Source organism: Notolabrus celidotus, chromosome 20 (assembly GCF_009762535.1).
Source record: "Notolabrus celidotus isolate fNotCel1 chromosome 20, fNotCel1.pri, whole genome shotgun sequence".
Classification (NCBI taxonomy): domain Eukaryota; kingdom Metazoa; phylum Chordata; class Actinopteri; order Labriformes; family Labridae; genus Notolabrus; species Notolabrus celidotus.
The window spans coordinates 1,367,296-1,394,574 of NC_048291.1; the positions used below are offsets into that span (position 1 = coordinate 1,367,296).

The following is a 27,279-nucleotide window of genomic DNA, read 5'->3' on the forward strand; positions in this document are numbered from 1 at the left end:
CCTCTGTAGGCATCCAGTCAGGAAGTGTTTTTAGAATAAGACGGCACATGAACGCAGATGAAGGGCGTTATATGTGACAGCCATTGCTCAAATGTATCAGGGCCTTATAATGAAAAACCTAACAAAAAACACTGACATGTTTATCAGTAAATAAGTTTGACTCCTCCATCTTCTGAGTCTCAAAGTCAGAGTCAAGTCCTGAGTCCTGGACGAGTCTAGCATGACGCCGCAGATACAACATGCATGTTCAGGTGTAGTAAGTGGGTCACATTTGACTGTGATACTGCAACCATCGCAGGCCGTGTTATGTGTTATGGTCACCGTGCATTGTTCGTTTAGCTGAAGGAGTGTTTGTTCACAGACCAAACCGCATGCATGACTCAGATGACCAGATGGACTCTGTTGTCTCCTTCATCTTTGGACGATGACATTTCCTTCTTTGCAGAAAAGAGCATCACAAGCGAAATGTGTCTCCATTTAAAGGCATGACATGACTGAACTGAAAGGCCACATCGCAGGGACTCTGATTCTCTGTGAGAAACACACCTCTCTGTCTCTTTTGTTTGTTTTATCAGAACTTTATTAGCACATTAACGTTCAAAGGGCTGTGCTTTGTATACGAGACGTCCCCCCACATCAAAGACGATGAAATATAGGCCACACATCGAGAAAGAAATACATCTTTACAGAGATGAACCTTCCTCAGTTAAAGCACGGAAGAGAAGTCAGCCGTTGGAGGGAATCATCTTTGCAGGAGAGATATTAAAAGGTACCTGACTTTGGAAAGAGAAAATGCAAAATTGCTCTAAAAATAACATCAAATAACAAGTGAAGAGGAGGCCAGAACACAAAGGAGCTCACTGCCAAACCCAGAGGTGATTATTGCTCAGCCATAAACTCTCAAACATGCACAGTGCTACTGTACATATGATAGATGGCAGCGGCTCAGAGCGGTCATTATCACGAAAGTCAGAAAGTTTCATCTCCTCCCACAGAGCTGAGAATGACAAGGCTGTTTTGGTTTGGTTTCATCATGCCTCCCTGTGTTTGTTTTGTTATAGAAGTCAGGGAAAGTGTGGATTTAAGAAGGAGAGGAGGACTGATTCATGGTAAAGCTGGCCTGCAAATACAGCAACTCAAATCATCAGACTACCAGTCCACTTTGCATTTGCTGTTATTCCATCCAGAGCAATTCAGGAGACAAACCCGGCCACAAAATGATCCGTCATTCTTCATCCTTTAAGTTTCAACACAAAGATCTCCCACCCTCCCAAAACACGTCCCCTTAAAGATGAGTTCCTGGATTCTCTTGTGTAGTTACAGGATAGATGGTAGCCTCTGTAGTTGATTTGAGCCTTGAGTTTCTGCCTGTTGGCCGCCACCATGTTGGTTTTCTGAAGCCGAGAGTGTCCGTAACAAGTGTACAGAGTCCCATGAACAGACCGCCACACATAACTCAGTGTTTGGGGAACGCTGAACAGGAAGGAGGAAGAGTGACGGCAGCACACTCGGGAAAATAAAACAATCAAATCTAAAAGCTGGAGCACAGACGTTAAATGCTACGTTATTGGAATTAAATGTAAAATGAAGTTGTATTACATGTCTGATATTTGCATGAAAAATCATCTTAAAGGCACAGTGTCTGATTTAACTGAGGTAACAATGTGTACACCTGTTAGTCAAAGTAAAAACACCCTTAATTGTGCTTCTCTCTAAACTTTAATAAAGTTAAAATGGATGATATATCTAAATTTACCAAATGTTCAGCTTCCATAATCAGTGAAATCAAAAAACAATCTGTAAGCATATTTTAATTCTGTCTTGAAGTTGGAAATATAACATGGGGTCTATGGGAATTGACTCACTTTTGGAGCCAGTCTCAAGTGGCCACTTAAGGAACTGCAGTATTTGGCACTTATGTTTTTAAGTTAGGATTCCTTGAGTGTTTATTATTCTAAAGGTTTTCACCGAGAGCTGTCCTTTTTGGAAAAGCTATCTCTCCAAAACAGGTGAGTCTTTTTAGACTACTCTTGGGGTTGTTGGTGGACCTTAAATTAATGGAATCAAACTGTCCAGGGGTTTCACCTGGCTTTTAAGGAGTCTTGTATATTATTTAAGTTGATTTAATTAAGGTAAGATAATCTTCATCTGCGGTTAGAGGTATTTGCATGCATGCATTGGAACCAAGTGCTAAAAACTGCAGTTCATCCAGTGTCCACTAGAGGCTGGCTGCAGAAACACCAGAAACCACATACACACCAATTCAAAGAGCTGATCTTTACACCAGAAATAAACATGTTTACAGCCTGGTACAAAAACCAGATTACGTCTGAAGAGCTCATTCCTCTATCAACACACACTGTACGAGTTGAATTTATAATAACTCGTTATTTTTGTAGATATTAAACTTACGAGTTTTGCCCAAATAAGGGCGTGGCTCACTTGATTGACAGGCAGGAATCCTGTAACTGTTAGCAAAAAGGCTAAAGGCCCACTTAGATTAGGTTGTCAAGGAGACTGTGTTCATTTTTTTATACAGTCTATGCTTGGAGCTGGTACGAGCACTACTATCACCAGAGCTTAGAGCAGCCTAGACTTGCTGCACACACATTAACGTCATCAGAAAGTCCATTAAAGGTAAATAATCTGATATAATTGATTTTTGTCTTTGATTTGGAAACAAATTGCTATTAAAAATGTAACATATTGGGCACTAGTGATCTAGTGGTTGGGCGTGTACCCCATAGACTGTCGCTGGTTCGACTCCTAGCCTCAACCATTTCCTGGATGTCTTCCCCCTCTCTCTACTCCCCACATTTCCTGCAAAACGCCCACAAACACAACTTAATAAAGATATATAGAGATATAAATGATAGTGCTGGAATACACTGACTGCTTACATGCTGCCAGCTTTGACACTCCCTGTTTTTATTTGTTATTGGCACTCACTAATTCACCAGAAACCAGCTGATTAATGATTTTGGTGCATTGGTTAGGGCGTAAAAACAAGCGTACTCATGGATACCCAATACTGCATTGGAGGCTGAATCAGAGGCCTGACATTCGAACAACTGGTGAACCAGTTCTTGGTCCACATGAACAGCCGGGCCGGTCGTTGTGTAAGACAGAAGATCATTATTTACCGCCTCCTGTTGAAGACAGACGACGCAGTGAAGGATGTGTTTGGCGAGGCTTTGCTTGTTTGCATGCAGGCCTTCAGATTCAGGTTGTAGCGTTCTGAGCGCAGGCTGTTCTGCAGCGAGCACCCATGGCGGTTCCTATCTCTGAGCTTAAAGTATCTCATGAGTCTCCTCTCTCTTGCATTTGAGGCTGCTGGTGGATTATTTCTTTCTCAACAACAACAACAGACACTCCATACTGTACCGTCATCAGCGCCACTCTGAAGGCAAGCCGAGTAGGAGGCACCACTTCTGAGCAAACACTTGGCTCACACTCCCTCTTCAGGTTGCATTAGCAGTAAGGAGGAGAGTCAGTCCTAATGCTTTCGCTTTCTGCAGCCATAAATCTGCAGTTTTCAGTGCTGCTGAGACAGGCCTGTGTGATTAAACATATCTATGTAGTGGGAGACGGAGATAAACCGTGCTGCTCACCTATACTTCATGGCTCAGGAATGAGGGTAATAATCCAGGACACTGTAACCTTTGATAAATGCCTTCCAAGGATTAGCTAATGAATTTCCTCTGTAGGCGGCAGAGGTCACACACACACACTCATACAGCATATCTCCTCCTCTAGCCTTCTCTACCCCCAATGAGCAGAATCCAGTACATTAGACCCACGATTCTGAACCATGAGTTAATGCACTTCAAGCTGGATTTAGCTCCCAGCAGGTCTGTGGAAGGAGAGTAGGGTCGCTCTAATAATGCAGGAAAAAGAAAATGTGATGAGTGAAGCCCACACATCACCGAAGCTTCTTTTTTCTGCAGTCATAGCTGTACAAACCAAGAACTGTGTGAAACCTAGTTTCAGCGACATCACAGACAGGTGATGTCTGTGCCCAACAATGGCGATCACCAAGACTTACTCTTACTATTACTCACTCTTAACAGAAGCACAGAGTCTGAGCTGAGGCTTTTCCGCTGATAACTGAGTTTTGTACCAGGCTGTAAATGTGTTTAATTCCACTGTAAAGATGGGAGCCTAATGGGGGTTCATTCACTTTAGAAACCAGCCCCAAGTGGACACTCAAGGAACTGCAGTTGTATGCCCTTCCATGTTGGCTTCATTTCTCAACACTGGAGGTCTCTGCTTGGTACCAAGTGGCAACCTCTGGCCATGAGAAATTAAACCAACGAGGATATGCTAGTAACTGCAGTTCCTCGTGTGACCACTTCAGACTGGCTGCAGAAGCACCAGAAACCAATCAATCAATCTTTATTAGTATAGCACCAAATCACAACAAACGTTATCTCAGGACGCTTTTACAAACATAGGAGGTCTAGACCAGTGGTTCTCAACTGGACTGGCTTCAGGACCCACCATCACCCCTTAATGACAAGCCGGGACCCAAATAAAAGAAAAATTTCAACTTTTCAAATTGATTTAACATAACATTCAGTAACACTTCAGTAACTGTACTCTTAAAGTTTATTCAGTCACTTATTCTGGCAATAAAAATTAAATTAAAAATAAAATAAAAAGTGCAAATATGACAACCAACAGTGCACTATGGAATAAATTCAGTTTCTTCAGTTTTTATCCACAAACTCAAAATAAATTAAACAAAAAGTGCAATTCAAAAAGATTCAAGTATACAAAATTAACTTTTCTTCTGATTACCTTATCAGTTGGTAAATACTGAAAAACATTGTGCTTTGAAGAAAATTAAGCAGCACTAACTTCAACCTTATTGACATCATAGACCTGAGTTTGGAGGAGTTAATGGGAGAACTGGGGATGTTTTTTGGTCCTCACAAGAGTCTCAAAGTCTGGAGTTATAGTCGACAAAGCAACTCTGAGGTCATGTTCAATGTCCAGTCTGTTTCTGTGTTTTGTCTTCAGCTGAACCAGAGCTGAGAAGCCACACTCACAGAGATAGGTAGTGCTGAATGGTAGGAGGATTTTTACTGCTCGAGTGGCAAGGGAAGGATACTCGCTCATCACAGTGCTGCACCAGAAATGGGAGAGGCTTACCTCCGTGAATTTCTTTTTCAGCGTGCGGTCACATGACAGCTCCACCAGCTGACTCTCCTCGTTGCTTGGCAACGTGACGCTTTCCATGTCGATTCCAAAGGGGTCACGTATCCAGTCGTCATCCCTCTGTTTCACGGGAAAATAGTCATTAAACCGCTCCAGAAGTTTATTCAGATGTGTCGTGATCGTTTTCCTCGTCACGTTTTTTCCTGCCGTGTCCAGTTGCTGTCCCTCGTGACAGGCGTTGGGAAACATGTCCAGTCGGCTTTTAGAAACATGGCATGCCCACACCGAGATCTTCTTTTTGAAAGCATCGATTTTGTCATATTGTTCAAAAATGTTGTGCCCCCTCCCCTGCATAGACACGTTTAATGTGTTTAATTGTTCAAACACATCAGCGAGGTAAGCAACATGTGCGAGCCACACACTGTTGCTAAACAGGTCTGCGAGAGGCGAATTGTTCTGGGCAAGAAAGGCTGCGATTTCATCTCGTAGTTCATAAAAACGGGACAGTACCTTTCCCCTCGAAAGCCAGCGTACCTCGGCATGATACAACACCTGTACGTGCTCACTACCAAGATCTTGGCACAGTTTTTGAAAACACCGGGTGTTCTTTGCACTCCGTTTAATGTAGTTTACCACTTGGACGACATCTCTTAATGTTTCATGAAGCACTGGCACCATCTCCTTTGCTGCCAAGGCCTCCCGATGCAAAAAACAGTGCTTCCAAGTTGCATTCGGAGCTCTGTCAAGTATTCTCCGCACGACCCCCGAGTTTTTTCCTGTCATGGAGGCAGCGCCATCAGTTGTGATACCGACGCACATGTCCCAGCTTAGGCCCACTGAACTCAGATATAAGTCCACGGAGCTGAAAATGTCCTCTGCAGTTGTAGTAGTAAGGAGCTCTCTTGTGCAGAGAAATTGTTCCTGTAGGTCCCCGTCCCACACATGTCTCACATAAACGAGTAAAACCGCTTTGTTTGTTATGTCTGTAGATTCGTCCATTTGTAATGCAAAATGACCACTTGCCTTAATGCGAGCTGTGGTCTGTTGTTTGATGTCATCCGACATGTCTTCAATTCGCCTGCTTATAGTGTCATTTGAGAGAGGTATAGTTTTCAGTTTGTCCGCTGCGGATTGATCCAACACCTCTCTGACCATGTCCATGGCTGCAGGTAAGATAAGCTCCTCTGCAATAGTGTGGGGCTTCTTTAACTTAGCAATACGATGTGCCACCTTGTAAGACGCACGTAGTGCCTGGTCTTGCTTGGAGCACGAAGAAGTAAGGCACTTTTGCGATGTCCTCAGGTCTTGAAGTCGTCTTTGAAAGTACTCAGCAGGTTTATCTTTGAGAGAGGTATGTTTTGTCTCCAGATGCCGCTTCAGTTTTGAAGGCTTCATGCTTTCTTGTGCCAGCACCTCGCTGCACAAAACACACTGAGGTTTTTGTCCTTTGTTGTCCTCAATGTAGGAGAATCCATACTTAATGTATTCGGTGTCGTATTTACGTTTCGCCATGCTCCATTCCCTTTTAAAAACAAACTTTGCAAGTCTTCTTATTGTCTTCTTGTCAATTAGCATCACAAGGCATTATCGCCACCTACTGTTAAGGAGTGTGAATAGACGGCACTCCGCTGCATAAAAAATCCTCTTCAAAATAAAAGCACAGATTATTATTATTTTTTAAACATTTTTTATTGCCCCGGCAAAGGCCTGCGACCCACTAAAAACGGGTCCGCGACCCACTTTTGGGTCGCGACCCATCAGTTGAGAATCACTGGTCTAGACCACACTGTGACAAATTATGAACAGAGACCCAACTTCAAGACAGGATAAGACTCAGTCTGACCCCACCTTAAATCTTAAAAACCTTAAAGGTGACATATCACGCTTTTTTCATCAACATATATCGGTCTAAGAGGTCCCCAAAACATGTCTTTAAAGTTTATGCTCAAAAAAAACACTTTGAAATCAGATTCTGGTCTGCCTGAAAAGCCCTCTTTGTCAGTCCTCCTCAGAACAGGCTGTTTTCTCTCTGACCACGCCCCCTCAGGAAGTGGGTGCGGCCTCGGCTGTCCAGCACGTTGATCTAATGTTTACATGTTGGCTGAATATACACGGCTGCTCACAGACCCGCGTTACTTCAACCCTCTGAATCTGATCCAGAATCTGATCCTGACGGAGAAGCGCCTGCAGCAGGACCTTTCTGAACCATTGGTCACAGATTTAGTGTTTCTTGTTGTTTTATTTGTCAGCATGTCGACGTGTGTCTTGGTACACAGCTACCAATGTGTAGCTATATGGGTATGCTAACTAGCACTAGCACTTTTCCATGATAAATAAAAATCATCCACTAGATCTTCAAACCTGCAGACGTGGGGAGTAAAACCGACCTCTGCCAGAAAGGCAGCGGGACCTTTCTGAAGGATTGGTCACAGATTCTGTGTTACTTGTTGTTTTGTTTGTCAGTATGTTGACGTGTGTCTTGGTACACAGCTACAGCTACAGCTACGACATGTAGCTATGTAGCTATGCTAACTAGCGCTAGCACTTTTCCATGCAAACTAAAAATCATCCACTAGATCTTCAAATCTGCAGACGTGGGGAGTCAAAGCGACCTTTGTGTTTATTAAGACAGCCTACAACTAGCATGCCTCCCTCCTAAGCTCCTTGTTAGCACACATGTGTGCAGGGAATGAAAAAGGGAGGAGGGGTTGAGTTGTATTTTATACAGTCTATGGGCTGAACAAGCTCCGAGCTCTGACTTCCTGTTACAGACCGGATGGCGTTGTGACGTATGAAAAACACTGAAAACTGAAACGGCTGGTTTCAGCACACATTTACAGAAAGGTGGAGAAATCAGAACAGGGGCAGAATGGAGTCTTTTACTTTTCAGGGGGTTTGTAGACAGGGACACAGATTTCAGGGAGAGGACCATTAAAAAGTTGATTTTGCATGATATGTCACCTTTAATCCACATAGAAACCACATACACACCCCATAGATTTATATTTAACATTAATATTTATATTTATCATTTGGATTTAATAATTATTTTAACTTAATATATTTTTCTCAACAAAATTAAATGTGAAGAAGATCACAAATCTTCCTCTAAATGTGATAAAAAGTGACTTAATAATTCACTCTATATTTTTAGGAGGTTTTGGAGCTAAATGTTGCTTTTATTTTCGGTGTGCACAACTTTCCAAACGGCGCCCCATAGCTTTAAGTTACTTTAGTTAACACAAAGGTCTGATATTTTCACTTGAGTTAATTTGTCCTCCACTGATGGAAGTAAATAAAGAGAGTTCATTGTGTGACCGCATGAAGAGAGCTGCTCCATGCGCCGGGCGGTGGGAGGAGGAGGAGAAGGAGGAGGAGGAGGGAGAAGGGAGGCGGTCACTCCATCTCCAGCCTCCTCCAGCTGAAGTTACGCGCGGTGGGAGGGGAGCTCAGTGCTGCAGCTGGACGCGGAGCGGCTCCTGCTGTGCCGGGCACGTCGAGAGGAGCCGCTGCTCGTGACAGCAGCAGTGAGAATGAACGCCTTCAGTAAGTGCTGCGATGGAACAGGAAGGTTTACCGAAGAACAGCGGCTCGTTGTGCCTCCGGGCTCCGCGTCACCTCTGCGCGCTGCTGTCCGGACTGCAGGCGACTCTGCCGGAGCAGTGACACGGAATTTACCCAATCAGCAGAGTGAGGAGAAGAGACGCGCGAGGGAGTAAGAGGCAGAGTCATGGAGAAACTGAGCAGAGGCAAGGAGGACATGCAGACAGCGAAGAAAGACAAGAAGCCCAAAGCGGGGAAGCTTTTCCGGAAGAAGTCTCTGAGGTCCGTGGGGAGCTTTATGAACAGAATCATCAGAACTTTGGGGACTTTCACCCACTTTGGAGACGCGGACGCGCGTGACGCGGAGGACGATGACGGAGGGTTCCGGAACGGCGCACCTTGCACCCTGAGCGCGAGCTCCGGGGTCATGAAAGAGGACGTACAGGTGGTGTGGGACCGCGTGGCCAAAAACACCTCGAGCACGTCCTCCTCTCTGTGCACCGGCAGAGAGAAACTCCTGTTCCAGTACGGGGACAAGGTCCCAGGTGTGCTGGGTCTGAAGAACCACGGGAACACCTGCTTCATGAACGCTGTGGTGCAGTGTTTGAGCAACACGGACCTGCTGGCGGAGTATCTGGGGCTGGAGTGGTACAAGCTGGACCTGAGTCAGACCAGACTGAACGGGGTGGTGAGGAGTGATGAGGTGATGAGGTTTGCAAAGGGAGAGGTCACGGAGCAGCTGGCATCACTTGTGAGGGCTCTGTGGACTCTGGAGTACACCCCACAGCTGTCTGTGGACTTCAAGGTACACATCAGGTGGAGGATAAACCACAAAGATCATTATTATCAGGCTTTCAAACACAAGAACAGAGAAATAAGAGCTTACATTGATTTACTTATCCACCAGAAGTGAAATTAAATCAAATAAACAACCAGAAACACAAACAACAATCCTTTAATAACCACAGACGACTGTAAGACAGACGAGAGAGAACAGATTGCATTAATGAAAGTCACATTTGAAACAAAATCGACAAATGGAGGACATATTTACAGCTGCTTGATTAAATATGTGATAAAAGGCTGCCAAACTCTGAAGAATCTGCAGTTAGAACAATTAAACACAAGTCCAATTATCTCTGAAGTGAAGTGTTCCTGATGCAGAGTTTAACAGGATGTCTGAACAGTGGCGCCGTATAGGGGGGATAAGTTAGGATGATTCTGAGGGCCCATGAGTGACAGGGGGGCCCCAAAATAATAATAACAAAAAAATCATAATTAATATTTTATTCAGAATAAGGTAATTAAAAACGGTCCTGTTGTCTTCATAAATATCAGAGATCTCTACTTTATTTGGGCAAATTCATATTAATCCCCCCCCTGTATCAGCATGAAAGAAGGTGCACAGAAAGGCAGCTAAAAGGTCTGGAAAGACCAAGTCTGGGTCCCAGAAAAGGAGGAAGTGGAGAGAGAGAAGAAAGGGGCGACAGTATGTCACCCAGTGTCTCTCCAGGAAAGGTTGGTCTAGTCTTTGAATGGTTCAAATCAACCTGTTTGCTAGTTTGATGTCCACAATGAGATGAACTACGTTGTAGCTAATTATACTAAATGGGTTTCCCCGCCCTCCCGACCAGACTCAGCAGCTGATGAGTCAGCAGGTGTCTCCCCACAACTCCCCCCAACCCCATGAACAAGAAGGTGAGCAACGTAGCATGTCAATTAGCATTATTGAAGGGGGTCTGTGGGACTCTCTTTTTCTCTCTCTATCTGTACTATTACAAAAGCCTCTGCCTGTGCAAGTCATACAGTAAATATTTGACTCCAAGAGGCAAGACAGCTGAAAATGTAGAGTTCTGTAAAGCTTTGACTGGGTGGATTGGATCCTGGAGATGTGGTTGCAGCAGTTGCACACGGTTCTTGGGGCCCAATGTGATATTTTTTCATTGGGCCCCAAATACCCATGGCTCCCCAGTGTTTGAATATGAAAGTTAGAGCTTCATAACAGCCGTGATTTACTCTGCATCACTTCCATGCTCCTGTAATTACTACCTGGGTAGTTATTTCGCCGTTCAGGGAGATATAATAACACATTTCTCTCACAGTAATCCATAAACACTGTTATGAAGAGTCTAAATATGTAATTCACACAAACATTGGTTGCTCCGAGGGCCAAGAGTTAAACAAACTGTGCTCTTCTCACATAAACTAACAAGCACTTAAGATGCTCTGCCCTGTGACTGCTCTGTTTTCATGCCAGGTGATAATGAGGCTGCTGCTCGGGGAGCATTCAGGGTCAGCCGGCGAGAGACTCCAGAGCAGGGAAGTTGTTCTCATGTTGGAGCGCTGAGTTGGAGTTCTGCAGGTTGTATATCACGAGGAATCAGGACCTCTGTTTCTTTATTGATCAGCAGCTGAGGAGAGGAACATCGGGCGTATTTAAAGTGCAACAACACGTTTAAGAAGTGCAGAACTAAACTTTCTAACAACTTTCAAGAAACAAAACCATCTAAAGACTGGATAAGAGTCAGACTGTCTCCCCACTATCATCTCTCTCTCTCTCTTCATCTCCCTCTATCCCTCTCTCCAACACGGTCTCAGCAGATGTGTGTCTAACATGAGTCTGGTCCTGCTGGAGGTTTCTGCCTGTTAAAGGAAGTTTATCCTCTCCGCTGTAACTTGCTAAATGCTGCCAAGTGCGGAGAACTAGCATGAATTCGAATGTAGCATTTCTCAATACTCCATCTAACCCCCCCCCCCTTCCCCTCGGAGCTCCTCCAAAACGACGCCCCCGCTCACATGAACGAGCGCCGCTGATTAACGACCATATGATGGTGACTGATTCCAAACCGGTCCTCAGCTCATCGTTTGTGTTTTTGCACTCCGTCAATTCATGTCTCACTCAGCGGTAAACAGCAGTGAAAGTTAAAACACAAACAAACATGGCTGCTGTTAGCACTCACAGCTCACAGTGAGCTGGAGAGAGGAGAGACAGAGCTTTGTTGGTTGGCGTGGTAACGGCCGACAGTGACCGGTTATTAAAGATCAACGTGTTCATGAACCGGCTCGTCATCCCTACAGCGTTCAGACGGACGCTGCAGTACATCTACATTTCTGTAGGACTTACTAAATGTCATTAATTCTTCTGCTTGTCAGAGCCCCCGTGGTGAGAGCTTTTTAGACTCTGATCCGGACTACAGTCCTGAGCAAAGACCCTCATGGGGTCAGAGGGGACAGGTCCGAGGTGGAGTGAGAGGGGAAGTAAATAGAGTCAGGGGACGGCGAGGCAGGAGACGGGGAGTGAACGCCGGGGACATGTACGCTCTGCAGGAGGCGGGCAGAACGGCAGGACGGGATCTGATTGGTTTAAAATTTTGGGCCCCAAAAATGGTGATTGGTTGGTGTTTTCCCAGGTTTACTCCGGCTGTAGATAGCAGCTTTTTTTGCCTCTTTTTTAAGAACACATTATGTATTGATTACCATCAGGACATAAAGATCATTTAACCAGGAGAACAAAAAGTGGATCTAAATCTGAACACCAACCCCAGCTTTAATAAATACATAAATAAGTCACTAATGGTCACCAAAGTCTCAACGGTTTAAAACGACATTTAAAGTACTCCTTGTTCGCAATGCAGTTAGCTTAACGTAACTAAGCTAGGGATTTACACGATGACTTTTATAGTCCATCAGATTTAACTTCAGACGCCCTCCTGTCGAGCTCTCTTTGTCTTCTCAGCTGCTGATAAATAACCAAACTGGGGAAATGATAATTCATCAGGTTGATGGACTTCAATAGAACCATAATAAAGGTATTTCAGGGTCCCAGCTTGGTGGAAATGACAGCCATGTGATGAATGCTTGAAGTTTGGTGATGAGAAAGAATTAAAACCCAATAATCTGTGGTTGGTGAATTGGATCATCACTTCATCGAAGCAGCTCAGTGCTACGGTAGATTTCCTCTTCTTGCTCGTAGAAGAAAGTGAGGTGTAGAGCGTTTTTATGAAGAAGTATGTCGGCGCAGGACGGAGATGATTTACAGAAACACTTTCCACTTTAGTAAGTTCCCTCGCTGAGGATCAGGGGCCGTGATGGAGCCTCTATCAGGAGACCCTAATGCTTCTATCCTTGGTTCTTTAGCTGCAGCTCTTTTCTCTGGGTCTCTCAGATAATACGAGGCGGCTAACAAAGACATTTTAGAATGGATCTATTCCTGGACTTGCTAATTACTCTGTAGGAAAGGAGTGTAAGTACATGGCTGCAGGAGTAGCTTGACCTGTATTCTGTGTGCTCGTTGATTTCGTCCTCACACTCTGAAATGTTCTAAAGAGTAATCTGAGGATCTTCAGTCTCCATTGTCTTCCTAGCTGCTCATCGTTTAGGGAAGTTGTGGTTTATTAGATTTCCTGTATTTATACGACTCGCAAACCTGCAGCATGTGTTCATCGGTGCGACATTATACAAATATTCCAGCTTCCCACCCTGAGTGTGACGTCAGAGGAAAATTCCCCGCCTTGCAGATTTGGTGAACTCCCTGGAATATCTCGTGGGACTCGGATGTTATCGAGACAACAATCAGAGGGAGCAGCATGGAAACAACTCGGCCAAGATTTGGAGATAGATAAAGAGAAACACTCCCTCTTGTTTGTGATGAAATGTTTCCTGTGTTAGTGCAGACAGACAGACGGACAGACGGACAGAGACGGGCCTCTTGGCTGTAGTCTGTGACCGTAGGAGGACAGAGTTCACGCGGCTCAAACTGCCTGTTGAGTAACTCCACAGCTGCCTGAAGAGAGGCATCATGAGATAATCAGAGAGCTCAGAGGATGAGACCGGCAGGCAGAATGAGCTCCCATATGAAGAGACTCCAGACAGAAGAAAGTCAGGTGTTAGAAGAACATCAGTGATGTTTACAAGGAACAATAATTACAGGGAGAAGAGTCTGATCAGGATTAAAGTGCTTCATGTAATCACCTCTTTCATTCTGGTCTGGAGGGACGGTTTAGTGACCTGACATGACGACACCAGACAAGACTACACGAGGCAGGTCTATACGAGACAAGACAGCATGAGAAGAAACAAGACATGACGAAATGACATGAGATGAGACGAGGCGTGACAAGACGATACGACATAGGACAAGACGAAATGAGACGAAACAAGATGAGATGATACAAGACAAGATGATGCAAGTCGAGATAATACAACATAAGACGAGACAAGACAACATGAGATAAAATGAGAGAACACAGGATGACAAGACATGTTAATACAAGACACAAGACAAGAGGATACAACAAAGGACAAGATGACATGAGACAAGACATGAGACAAGACATGAGACGAGACTAGAAGACATGAGACAAGACAAGAGAAGACAGGATGACAAGACACAACACAAGACAAGAGGATACAACAAAGGACAAGATGACATGAGACAAGACATGAGACAAGACATGAGACGAGACTAGAAGACATTAGACAAGACATGAGACGAGACATGAGACGAGACTAGAAGACATGAGATAAGACAAGAGAAGACAGGATGACAAGACACGACATAAGACAAGAGGATACAACAAAGGACAAAATGACATGAGACAAGACATGAGACAAGACATGAGACAAGACATGAGACGAGACTAGAAGACATGAGATAAGACAAGATGATACAACAAAGGACAAGACGACATGAGACAAGACATGAGACGAGACTAGAAGACATGAGATAAGACAAGAGAAGACAGGATGACAAGACACGACATAAGACAAGAGGATACAACAAAGGACAAAATGACATGAGACAAGACATGAGACAAGACATGAGACAAGACATGAGACAAGACATGAGACGAGACTAGAAGACATGAGATAAGACAAGATGATACAACAAAGGACAAGACGACATGAGACAAGACATGAGCTGTGACTAGAAGACAAGACATGAGACGAGACTAGAAGACATGAGATAAGACAAGAGAAGACAGGATGACAAGACACGACATAAGACAAGATGATACAACAAAGGACAAGACGACATGAGACAAGACATGAGATGAGACTAGAAGACAAGACATGAGACGAGACTAGAAGACATGAGATAAGACAAGAGAAGACAGGATGACAAGACATGACATAAGACAAGATGATACAACAAAGGACAAGACGACATGAGACAAGACATGAGATGAGACTAGAAGACAAGACATGAGACGAGACTAGAAGACATGAGATAAGACAAGAGAAGACAGGATGACAAGACACAACATAAGACAAGAGGATACAACAAAGGACAAGACGACATGAGACAAGACATGAGACAAGACACGAGAAGAGACTAGAAGACGAGATAAGACAAGAGAAGACAGGATGACAAGACACGACATAAGACAAGAGGATACAACAAAGGACAAGACGACATGAGACAAGACATGAGATGAGACTAGAAGACATGAGATAAGACGAGAGAACACAGGACCACCCAAGATGACAAGACACGATACAAGACAAGATGATACAACATAGGACAAGACAAAATGAGACAAGACATAAGACGAGACGAAATGAGACATGATAGAAGACTAGATGAAACAACATAAGTCGAGACAAGACGACGAGAGATAAGACGAGAGAACACAAGACAACACAAGACAAGACATGATACAAGACAAGATGATACAACAAAGGAAAAAGACGACACGAGACAAGACATGAGATGAGAATAGAAGACATGAGATAAGACGAGAGAACACAAGATGACAAGACAAGACGATACAACAAAGGACAAGACGACATGAGATGAGACTAGAAGACATGAGACAAGACAGGATGACTAGAGACAAGATGGATGAGACAAGATGACATGAGATAAGACGAGAGAACACAAGACAACACAAGATGACAAGACACGGCATCAGACAAGACGAGATGAGACGATACAAGATGAGACAGGACGACAAGAGATGAGAGGACACGAGACAAAACGACCCGAGACGAAGGGACGAAGATGAAACAACATAAGATGGTAACTGTAGAAACTTGGCAGTCCAGGGAGCAGAGGAAAACTGATTTGAACTTTGACTTAAAACTAACTGCATGTTGTTGAAGTCTCGACGCTCAGAGAGGCGTGCAGCGATACTGTTTTTATTCTCTCTTAGTTTGTAACACGTCCTGTAAAGTGACGCAGAAACAACAGTGTTCATTAACGACAGCAACAGGCAGGAGGAACAGATCCCTCTGTTTGTCCCGCCCCCCCTACAGTTTGTCTTTTCAGTGTGAGTCTGATGTTTTGATAAAACTCATCAACAGCATGTTTTATAAAGCTGCAGTCAGTCACTTGATACTCTGTGCTCACAGCAGGTGATCTGCATGTGGCACGAGAAGTGTTAATGACGTGAGGCAGAGAGGTAAATGAATACTGCGGTTCCTGTGCATCTAGTCCATAAATGTAGACCCCGTCCTCCTTTGATCCAAAGTTCCTGAAGGTTATGAATCGACAGCGGCCTCCTCGCAGGTCAGCGGGCTGCAGAGTCAGGAGAAAAACCAAAACAAAGTCCTGATGAATACCTGGCTCTGGGCCACATTCCAGACCCACCTGGGCCGTCTGACAGGAGAGAGGCAGCTTTAATAAATGTTCACTGAAGACTCGCCGCTCTGAGAGATTTCACATTGCTGATGCGGCGTCCTGAGGTTCCTCTCTCACAGATGTGTCTCTGCTGTCAGAATGGAAGGGTTGAGTTTCTTCAACCTGAGAGGCAGATGTGTGCGTTTGATCTGGACGTTGCTGGAGCGGGTTTTCGAACCCCCCCACCCCCCACCCCCTCAGCAGGATGCTGTGTTTGCACAGAGGGGCCAGATCCTGAAACTCAAACAGTTACTCAACAGCCGATTTATCAGTTTCCACAACATGAGAGGCCTGAGAGAAGGGAGGCTGGATGACCCGGTAGGAATGTCATCCTCCCCGCTGCGTGCATCGACAGGGAATTTGTTTTTGGCAGCTCGATAAATGTAGTGACGACGGAGAGCTTTCTCACAGGTATGTGTCAATATTTGCAGTCGCCATGTTGGTCTTTAATGATTATCTATGATGCCGGCTGCAGAAAGCCAGACGACCCACAGAAGACCAGCAACAGACTATTGATCACCGACCAGGGCTACTTTTACCCTGAGTGATTCCTGCAGCTATTAAAGGGCAAGTCTGAAGAATCACGAGTCGCCCAGTTGATTTGGAAAAGTAGTTCCAGATCACAACAAAACTTATCAAAACACTTTACCGAGAGAGAGGAAGGTTAGACAGCTATCTTTATTTTATTCAGAGAGATGCAACTTCATCCACCAATGAGCTCTTTGCAACAGTGACAGGGAAAGTCCTTTCAAAAGGAACAAACTTCAAGCAGACTCAGACGATGGTCCGGTTTAGTACGTTGATCTTGCTTGTGTTTCTTCAGCTATCTGTATCCTCGGGCGCTCCACACAGGAAGCATGTTGGCTGCGTGACGGCTCTTGAACAGCTTGATTTTCATTTCAACATGCATGTTAGCAGACAACATCGTTCATCCTATCGGCGTGAGTTGTGTGTCTTACAAAGTCTCAAATGCCGATAATCGGGAGTAATGAAGACTTACTGATAATCTCTGAACAGATCTCACAAGGACTCAGAAAATGATACTATTAACTCTTTTCACTCGGTTGAACTCGTGAACCAGCGCAGCACCCGTTTGTTTTCCCCCCCCGCTCGAGCCCATGGAAGAGGCACGCCTTGACGTCAGATTTGCGTGACCGCTTTTCCCAGCAGTGCTAGTGTGAACTTTACCCTCACAACAACAACGATGGAGGACAATGGCAGCTCGTCTCCTCGGCCGACCGCTGCTCTGCCTTGGAGTCCATTTCAATCAGGAGACTCAATTTGAATATTAAAGGTTCTTTATTACAACTGAATGAATGATGGAACTTGACAGAAATCTTTGGTGTAAGGACTCTATGGGGATAATGTTATGAGCATAGGATGCGTGAATTTGGCAGCTGAACAAATCCCCCTAGAGTCCAGACTCTGGTGGTGGTGGTTGATGATCCTAGGGATTGAAGACCTGCAGAGACCAGGTGGAGACGGGGAGGTGGAGGGGTGCGCGCCATCAATGCAAGAAGGAACAAGCAGGAGAGAGAGACATATTTAAAAAGACAGCAGAGAGTTGATAGGCTGATGATAAGGGCGTGCCACTGAGCTATTGGATGACAGCCGCTGCTGATTAGCCAATGACAGCTCAGGAGCCTGCAGCTGGAAGCGGGTGAGCTATTGAACAACTGCTGTGATTGCTTTATAGTCTTCCTGTCTGAACTTTCGCTAGAGCTACATTAGTCTCTTTTATTTTTTTGCTGCAGGACAATGGCGGAAACACGTTTGGTTTGTGTTTTTGATCACGGATACCCCCCCACCCCTCACCTCTGACGTAAGCGATTCTCGGTTCTAGAGCCACTCTGGAACCGGTTTTCCAGCCGGGAGACGGTTCACTCGCAGTCGAAACATGAAAAACCGTTTCACACTTGAGCGCCGGCTCCGAACCGGTCCTGAAACTGCCTCAGTCGAAAAGGGGTATTTGAGGTCTGTTGTGACTCTGTATCAGCTGGATTTATGTCAACAGCGTGCAAAGTATAATATGAAGGATATTCCAGAATGCTTTTCAAGCTATATTATGCGCCGTTTATTCTGTGGATGGACTCCCCTTGTTTTCACACAATGCTTTTATTTTGAAGTCATGTCCAGGATTGTTATTTGGTCAAAGAAGTGCCATACAAAGTGCTTAATTCAAGTCAGTGAACTAAAAAAGAAAAGGTCATGAAATACGTTAGCTGCAGGTAAGCTATGCTACAGGAAATATTTGGTGCTCCCTTTGCATCCGTCTCTGTGCCCCTCTCTCTCTGCTCAGCTGGTGTCTGTGTTAAGCAGCTGTTTTTTAAAGGTTATACTTTTGGAAATGTTTGCCTTTATTTGATGGAACAGGAAATGAGGGGAGAAGAGAGCAGAGGAAGGCATGCAGCAAAGGGTCGAGTCCGGGAGTCGAACCTGCGACCGCTGCAATGAGGACTATAGCTTCTGTACATGGGGCGCACACCCAAACTGCTGATCAATCAACATCAGGGTAGGAGAGAGAATATCCAGTATGATCTCTCCTCCTCCTCCTCTCTCTATCAGAGGACTGCAGTGTGTCTACCTCCCTATCATGCCACAAAATGAGGACGTCATGGATCGGTTATTTTTTGTTCTCTCTCCAAGTTTTGACAATGACCGCTGGACTTGATGTGCAGAGAGGGAGACAGGAAGAGAAAAGTGGAAAGAGACAGGGAGACGTAGCAAAGCCGATAATAACAGTAGAAAGTGAGTGTTAACCTGGACACTATAATAATGATAAATATGAGTATAACTGATAATAAGTGCTGCAGCAGGGGGAGTCCAAAGACACACAGTATCCAGACTGAGTATTCAGTGCAGCGTACATGATGTAGAGGATACTTATATTGACTTGTGTGTTGTTTGGACTTCATCTCTGGTTACACGATTACACACATTACAAACTGGCCGGTGGCTGTTATGACACAGCGAGCGGCAATAAACACAGCGTTTTCTACAACCTCAATTATATCACTGAGACAACTGCCACCTTCAAGAGGCTGGAGGTAATTACTGTTATTACTTCTGCATAACAGCTTTATGCTCATAAATGAGTCGGCTCTCATGGTTTATGTCAGAGCGTTTCTGCTAAATGTTTACGAGCATCGTCTGCACTGAGCGTAATGTTCTCCCCGACAGTCTGATCAGAGCGGTTTGTTATAATGTCAGGTGGGATAGGGAGGTCAGAGGTCAGGAGGCAGGGATTGGTATTTCCAGTCGCCCTCATGTGAGGATGTGTTTCATGATGCACGTTGATTTTAGATAATGAACATGTCTTAAACTGAATTTTGAGTCACAACAAAGGATTAGTTTTAAGGAACCTACAAATTAAAACACTTAAAGGATAATATTGTGCTCACTTGACTTTGAGAAAACTTCTCTTCACTGCGTTGATATTTTGCTGCCTGAAGCCTTCGATTTAAACACTGTACGGGTGTAAAAGTGCTTTAGTGATCCTCTGACTTAGAAGTTAAAGGGGACATATCACACTTTTTTCATCAACATATATTGGTCTAAGAGGTCCCCAAAACATGTCTTTAAAGTTTATGCTCAAAAAAACACTTTGAAATCAGATTCTGGTCTGCCTGAAAAACCCTCTTCTTCATTCCTCATCAGAACACTCTGTTTTCTCTCTGACCACGCCCCCTCAGGAAGTGGGTGTGGCCTCGGCTCTCCAGCACGTTGATCTAATGTTTACATGTTGGCTGAATATACACGGCTGCTCACAGACCCGCGTTACTTCAACCCTCTGAATCTGATCCAGAATCTGATCCTGACGGAGAGGCGCCTGCAGCAGGACCTTTCTGAACCATTGGTCACAGATTCTGTGTTTCTTGTTGTTTTATTTGTCAGCATGTCGACGTGTGTCTTGGTACACAGCTACCAACATGTAGCTATGTGGCTATGCTAACTAGCGCTAGCACTTATCCATGATAAATAAAAATCATCCACTAGATCTTCAAATCTGCAGACGTGGGGAGTCAAAGCGACCTTTGTGTTTATTAAGACAGCCTACAACTAGCATGCCTCCCTCCTAAGCTCCTTGTTAGCACACATGTGTGCAGGGAATGAAAAACGGAGGAGGGATTCAGTATTATTTTATACAGTCTATGGGCTGAACAAGCTCCGAGCTCTGACTCCGTGACAGACCGGATATTGTTGTTACGTAACAAAAACACGGAAGTCTGAAACGGCTGGTTTCACACACATTTACAGAAAGGTGGAGAAATCAGAACAGGGGCAGAATGGATTTTTTTCATTCTCGGGGGGTTTGTAGACAGGGACACAGATTTCAGGTAAAGAACCATTAAAAAGTCAATTTTGCATGATATGTCACCTTTAAGGGAAACAGTGTCTGTTTGGACGGCACACACTGGCGTGACATATCAGACTGCTGGCGATAATATAAAGCAGGGGTTCCCAAAGTGTGGGTCTGGACCCACTGGGGGGTCGTGAGACACAAATGGGGGTTGTGTGATGTGAAATTTTACCCATTATAGTAAAAAATATCAATAAAAATAGTAGCTCACCTTGAAATAAAACCTTGAAAATATAAAGTGTTACAAGTTTTCAGCCTTTCTTTGTTTCCAGATGACTCCTAAGTTTAGAGTTAGTCAACAGTTAATGATCTAAAGCAGTGGTGTCCAAACTTTTTTCAAAGAGGGCCACATATGATGTTGTCAGAATACTCAGGGCCAGTGACTCCTACTGAGACTTTGGAATCCTAAAAGTTAGATATGAAATCTCTATTTAATAACAATTATTTTAAATGTTTTCTCAATAAAACAGTAACTAGGAAGTACCATGTAAAGATTAGCAAACTTTATCTTCTTCTGGAGGAAAATGTTTTTCATTAGGGTCGGGCAATGTGGGAATTGTATCATTATTTTCCTATGGCAGGATCATGATCTGGATTTCATCAAACTTCTTTTTCATGTTGTTTTTAAGACTTTTCTAACCAGCAGACAACATTTTAAGAACAAAATAATTATTTTCCTGAGTTTGGAAAAAAAATTGTATGCACCAAATTTTGCCTTTTCTGCACAATTTCATAATTTTGTGTCCTCTTTTTGTGTCATCTGAACTTTTAGTGTTAATAAAGAACATTTTCACATCATGATAAAAACATGAATTTGAAAACCTGACAGCTTTAAGAGTTCCTGTGTTTCTTCTTTATTGCCGTCTTGCAGAATTCCCAGTGCTTTGGCTTTTCAACAAGTAGTTCATATGAAGCTTTTTGAGACGTCTCTGGATTGACTTTAGTTTTGTTTGTGTGCTTGAAAGAAACTGCAAATGTACAGATGATTCAGAAGGTGATTCATTTCTTTGCTATGAATAACACAAGTTGAGATGGAAGCTTGGGGCCTTAAATAAATGGACCTTGGGCCGCAATTGGCCCCCGGGCCGTACTTTGGACATGCCTGATCTAAAGCATCAGTAGCAGCAGGTTCATTCATAACACACAGGAAACACAGACACATGCTCATATAGGGAGGGTCATTTTCTTCAGACCAGCTAAATGAAGACACATTAAATCACTCTGAGGGACAGTGGGGGGTCGAGAGTCTCTGGCATCTATATTTTGGGGGTCGCAGGCTGAAAAGTTTGGGACCCCCTGATCTAAAGAATAAGTCGTGCCTTTTTTACCATGAGGCGCACATCTCACACGCCAAAATAGACATTTAATTGACCTTTTATGAACAATATTTGTATCTACAAAAAGAAAAAACTTCCCAGGCATGAAATAGAAAGTAGGGTTACACTTCCTGTATGCTTTTCAAAGTAAAAGCCCAGGCTTTTTTTCTGCTTAGTGACTACTTTCATTTCCCAAGATTGTGAACCAAATACAGCCACCGTGGCTTACTAACAGGGACACTAACGCTATTCTATTAACAAAATGTTATTATCCTAATATTATAAATATTATTATCTGATAAATTACTGTCTGAGTGACTTCCACTTGTATTGGAGTAATATTTAAAGTAAAGGAGGATCTATATTTTGATTTAAGTCATGAAGTTATGTACTTTGTCCTCCACTGGTCTCCACATTGATTACTCTGAGGCGTTTGAAGTCGGATCTGTAAATGAAGTGTTCACTTAATTCAGTGTTTCAGTTCCTTCCTCTTATTTCCCTCCTTCTTTCCGTCTGCTGGAACAGTAGCTCTGTATTTATTCATCCTCTGTGTCCTGTGACCGACTCATCTTAAAGTTTGTGTGTCAAACGACAACACTCATCACTTTCTGACTTTGTGATCCGCGCGGCAAAGGAAGCGGCTCTTTCTCTTTCAAGATGAGATCAGAAGAGGAGATTAGAAAACCTTATTGCTCTGCCAAGACTGTTTATGAATTTTTATGCTCACTTTTTTTTTTTTGCACTTGTCAGTAAGCACATCCCAGAAACCGCTTTGAAGTTCCAGCCGCGGCTCTGCTCCCAAAGATTTCTAACTCTGCTCACACCGAACGACTCTGTGTTTCAGAAGAATCCCCGACTCGTACCGCGCTTCCTGTTGTTGAAGCTGAGACATCTGTGTTGAATTCAGTGTCTGCCCATCTCTCTTTATAACTGAACTGGCAGCTCTTTCACGACAGGCCTCTAACTTCATCATTAGACATCCTCCATCACATTATGGTGAGATGGGAATATCACACATTAGTGGATTATGAAGCAATGATTACAGTCTGCTGTTCCCTCTGCTATAATCTCTCATCACTGCCTGTGCTGCTCCCGCCTGCCAGCTGCGGTTCATGCAGCTAATTCCTGCCTAATTGACTCGGGTGCCATTCACATCTGAAGTCACATTACACCGAGTGTGAGCTTAAGTAGCCCTCAACCTACTTTAAAGGAGGAGCATTATTCGCACCTTTTATTTAAAGTCATTCAGACTCAATGAAGGTAAGGCAGCACTTCTGAAGAGTGAAACTTTTCTCCCAAGACTCAGACAAAGGCATGTTTTCCAAATCCAAAATCTTAAACCATTGAAGAGAGTTAGTGCAAATTTGCAATTCAAGAATTTCTCTCATCAGCGTGGTGTGAGGGAGCCAGAGGAAGAGTCGTCCAGCGAACACCAGGGCTGCCAAAACCACGTTAATGTGAAAGAGTTCCTTTTAGGAAGGGTAACTTAGCACAGCGGTGTGATTTCATTTCACCAAAACAAAGTATGGAATTAACTTTAACACACTTTAGGATTATTGAGGGCCATAAAACTACCTTTTTTTATTACCATGCATTTGTTTTCAGTTAGATCGCACCAATCTCTTTCTGCAGATTCCTTTTATAAAACCTAGAGTCTGTACTCTGGGGTCTGGACTTTCAGCAGGAGACTCACTGGTTCTGTATAATCAGGTACTGCAATGTATGCAGTCCATATGGAGAGCAAAAACAGGAGGAGCACAATCAACCTTAATGACATCTCAGCTCACATGGTTGTTAATGTGAGGAGGATATCTGCATGAAGAGCAGCTAACAATCTGTTCTACATCAAACATTTACACTGAGACACTAATCTGCTTGATGCTGTGTCACTAAAGACAATCAGCGTTTAGATTTCCTGACTTCCCTGAACGCAGCATCAGAAATGATGGATCCCACCTCCATTCAACAAACAAACATTGTAGACGTAGTTTTCTTCTCCTCTTGAGGACAGACCTGACAAAGCTTTTTACTTTCAGCTACAACTAACCTGTAATTACAGATTCTGATTCAGAGACATGTTGAATCTGGATCTCAGGGTCTGGGTTTTAGTCTGAGAAGGGTCCTGGTCTCTGTCTGTAGTCTGAGTAGTATCCACCAATCAGGTGTCAGCAGGAAGAACAGTGTTATAGAATTCTGTCTTTGATGATGTCAAAATTCTGTCTTTGATGATGTCAGAATTCTGTCTTTGATTATGTCAGAATTCTGTCTTTGATGATGTCAGAGTTCTGTCTTTGATGATGTCAGATTCTGTCTTTGATGATGTCAGAATTCTGTCTTTGATGATGTCAGAGTTCTGTCTTTGATGATGTCAGAATTCTGTCTTTGATGATGTCAGAATTCTGTCTTTGATGATGTCAGAATTCTGTCTTTGATGATGTCAGAATTCTAGAACAAATGGAACATTCCGTGAAGAAGGTCAGAGCTAAAGAAACATCAGTGTCTCTAATCCTCTTTCATAGACCTCCATTCAACAAACAAACATTGTAGACGTAGTTTTCTTCTCCTCTTGAGGACAGACCTGACAAAGCTTGACTTTGGACTTTGGACTAATCTGCATCATGATGTTGTTATTTCAGCAAACTGAAGACCCGTTAATTACAAGAACATCACAAGAACATCAGTTTCTGTTTCAGGTTCATACCGCTGAAGGAAGCCAGAGGGAAGACTCTGAGGAACTGTTTACAGTGAAATTGAGACTCAGTAGAAAGAGATAAGCCGTGTTACTCCTGGGAATGAAATGGACTGAGAAATAACAGTGTTTATTTTACTGAGTGATAATAATATAATTTTCTTTGCTTGTGAAATGAACTGAATCATCAAACCTGTCATCAGTTTGTAGCTGCAGTGAAATGGCGCTCTCTTAAAATGTGCTTTCCTCTCCTCTCCAGACTGTAGTGTCCAAGTATGGGTCCCAGTTTCGTGGTAATTCCCAACACGACGCCCTGGAGTTCCTCCTGTGGCTGCTCGACCGAGTCCACGAAGACGTGAACATGGCCGCCCACAACAACAACAACAAGATCAAGGCTCTCGGGGAGGTAAGAAACGATGTGCGAAGCATCACTGCAGCAAGGTGTCGCTCCACGTCTGCCTCTGTTCTGCTCACATCTGTTCTTGAGATTGCTTCCTCTGTCACAAACATTACCCTGCATTGTTATTCTGACCTTGTAGTGTTTGCTGGGTTCAGATTAAAGAGAGGAGGATCTGTGAAGTTCCCTCTGATGCATGATGCGACTGAATCAGGTCCAGAGTGTCGCCCTCCTGCAGTCTGAGCCCACGTCCTCCAGACACGCTCATTTTATTGCATAGGTTTAAACTGCATGCATAATTAATGCGTAACTAATACATGGCTCCTTATTATGTACATGAATTAATGCAGTAGGTATTAAGAGCCTGTGTGCCTCATATATAGGGATCCAATTATTAGTTATGGTGATTGAATGATCTCCAGGAATCATACTCTATGAATGTCAACCCTCACTTCATTAAGTCTGTTCGTTTTTAAACATCTGTGTCTCAGACGGTTAGATTTCCTCTCTTGGTCCTGTTGTACTCATATTCTGAACACCTCATCGTCTCCTTCTTGGAGGATTCAGGACTTTATGTCCAGCATGTTGGAGAGGAGGTGATGATGACCGATGTTTTCTGATGCTTTTCTGTCAATCATTCATGCTTTTGAATGATAAAGACGTTCTGACTTTCTTTGATAACTCCTCTGATGGCATCACTATAATGTCCTCTCTTAAGGAACCCAGGGCTGAAACTTTTTCCTGAAGTGCAACTTTAATGCCACCTAAACCTGGCTCTAAGAGGTGCAGACTTGCTCTGTGGTTGACTTGAAACTGGGGTTTTGAGCTGTAGTCAAACCAGATAAACAAAGGGACCTATTGACGTTGCTGTCTCTCTCTTCTGCTGTCAGCCTTGTCCAATTATCCGGGTCAATATTCAGCATCTGGACGATTGTTTGTATCAACACTTCATTTTTGCAGAAATGGAGCGCCGCCTGCAAGCTAGTTCAGGCAGACAACTCGAGCCGCGCTCATCATACTGACACGTCACCACCTCTCCATCAGCTGATCTCAACATCCTCATTCGGCGGTCTATTTAAACGTCAAGCCTCCCTGTCTCTGCCTCTGCTTGCAGCGCTCTGCTGTTCTGCTCAGTGCTGTGTGAAGTTTGTCCCCACCTCCTCCCCGGCTTCCACCTGCGGGCTCCGAGTGGGTTAGTCCTCTCTCATTGCTCCTAATGTCTGCTTTAAATAATCTACGAGGAGTAATGAAGTTCTTAATAATTGATTTAAAAATGACCTCCTTTGACTCTGCACCCTATGGGTCTATTTTTACCAAGCAGCAACTTCTTCTGGTCTTAAAATATGAAGCCCATGCGAAAGTGCTAAAAACTGCAATTCATCGAGTGTCCACTAGAGGCTGGCTGCAGAAACACCAGAAACCATTATTTATATTGTCTATGGCTGTTTTTGAAACCTCCTACTATACTAGCAGTGTGTACTGATTTGGCCAAAATCCAGTATGTAGTATGTAGTACTAAAAATCTACAGTAAGCCAAAACTACCCGGATGTCTACTGATTCAGGATCATGTCTCAGTTTGCATCGGACCAGTTTTCCTCGCGTACTGTTCCCATAATGCACAGCGCTAACATTACGCTTCTTCTTTTTGTCGTTTTTTGATGGGGGGAACTCAGTTTTTAGGTGCTGAAGAAATCATTAAATGACATATAAACCACTTCTTAACTTTTGAAACTATAAATTGAAAGAAGCAGTTTATCTATCAGCTTGGCCGTTTGTTTACTTCCACTTTCCGAAATCGGTAATTCAGTGACGTCTGGCCCAGCATCCTGCAGAACACGTTGAACAGAACAGTCATACTACAGACTAAATTCAAACACAGTATATAGTAGGTTGTACTTACTGCCTGCTACATTCATAGGTGGTATGTATCAGGCCGTTTCGATTACAGTCTGTGGTTTTTACTCACCTCTCTTTCTCACCTGATGTCCCACAACAGGATCTGATTGGAATGACATCACACAACTGTGTTACTTAACTTTACCATAAGTGTAACTGGTTAACTGTTAACTCCTGTATATGATGTTGAAAGTTTCAGTTTGACTAAACATCTGCTTCATCCAATTAAACAAAGTCTTACGTTGGAGTTTGTAACGTTCCAAATTCTAAAATTTGACTGAAAGTTTCAAATTTTT

The 27,279-nt window shown here is 43.6% G+C and overlaps 1 protein-coding gene across 3 annotated transcripts in view; it reads left to right on the plus strand.

The window, feature by feature from the left end:
• Window positions 1-27,279, plus strand: part of usp43b (ubiquitin specific peptidase 43b) — a 123,690-nt gene that overhangs the window by 7,159 nt on the left and 89,252 nt on the right. For 2 of the 3 annotated variants that reach the window (XM_034711471.1, XM_034711472.1), the window contains exon 3: window positions 24,949-25,095. In XM_034711471.1, coding sequence (XP_034567362.1) covers window positions 24,949-25,095 — 147 coding nt within the window. Of the gene's footprint in view, window positions 1-8,629; window positions 9,509-24,948; window positions 25,096-27,279 lie in introns of those variants that run through there. The other variant, XM_034711470.1, reaches the window with a different exon arrangement.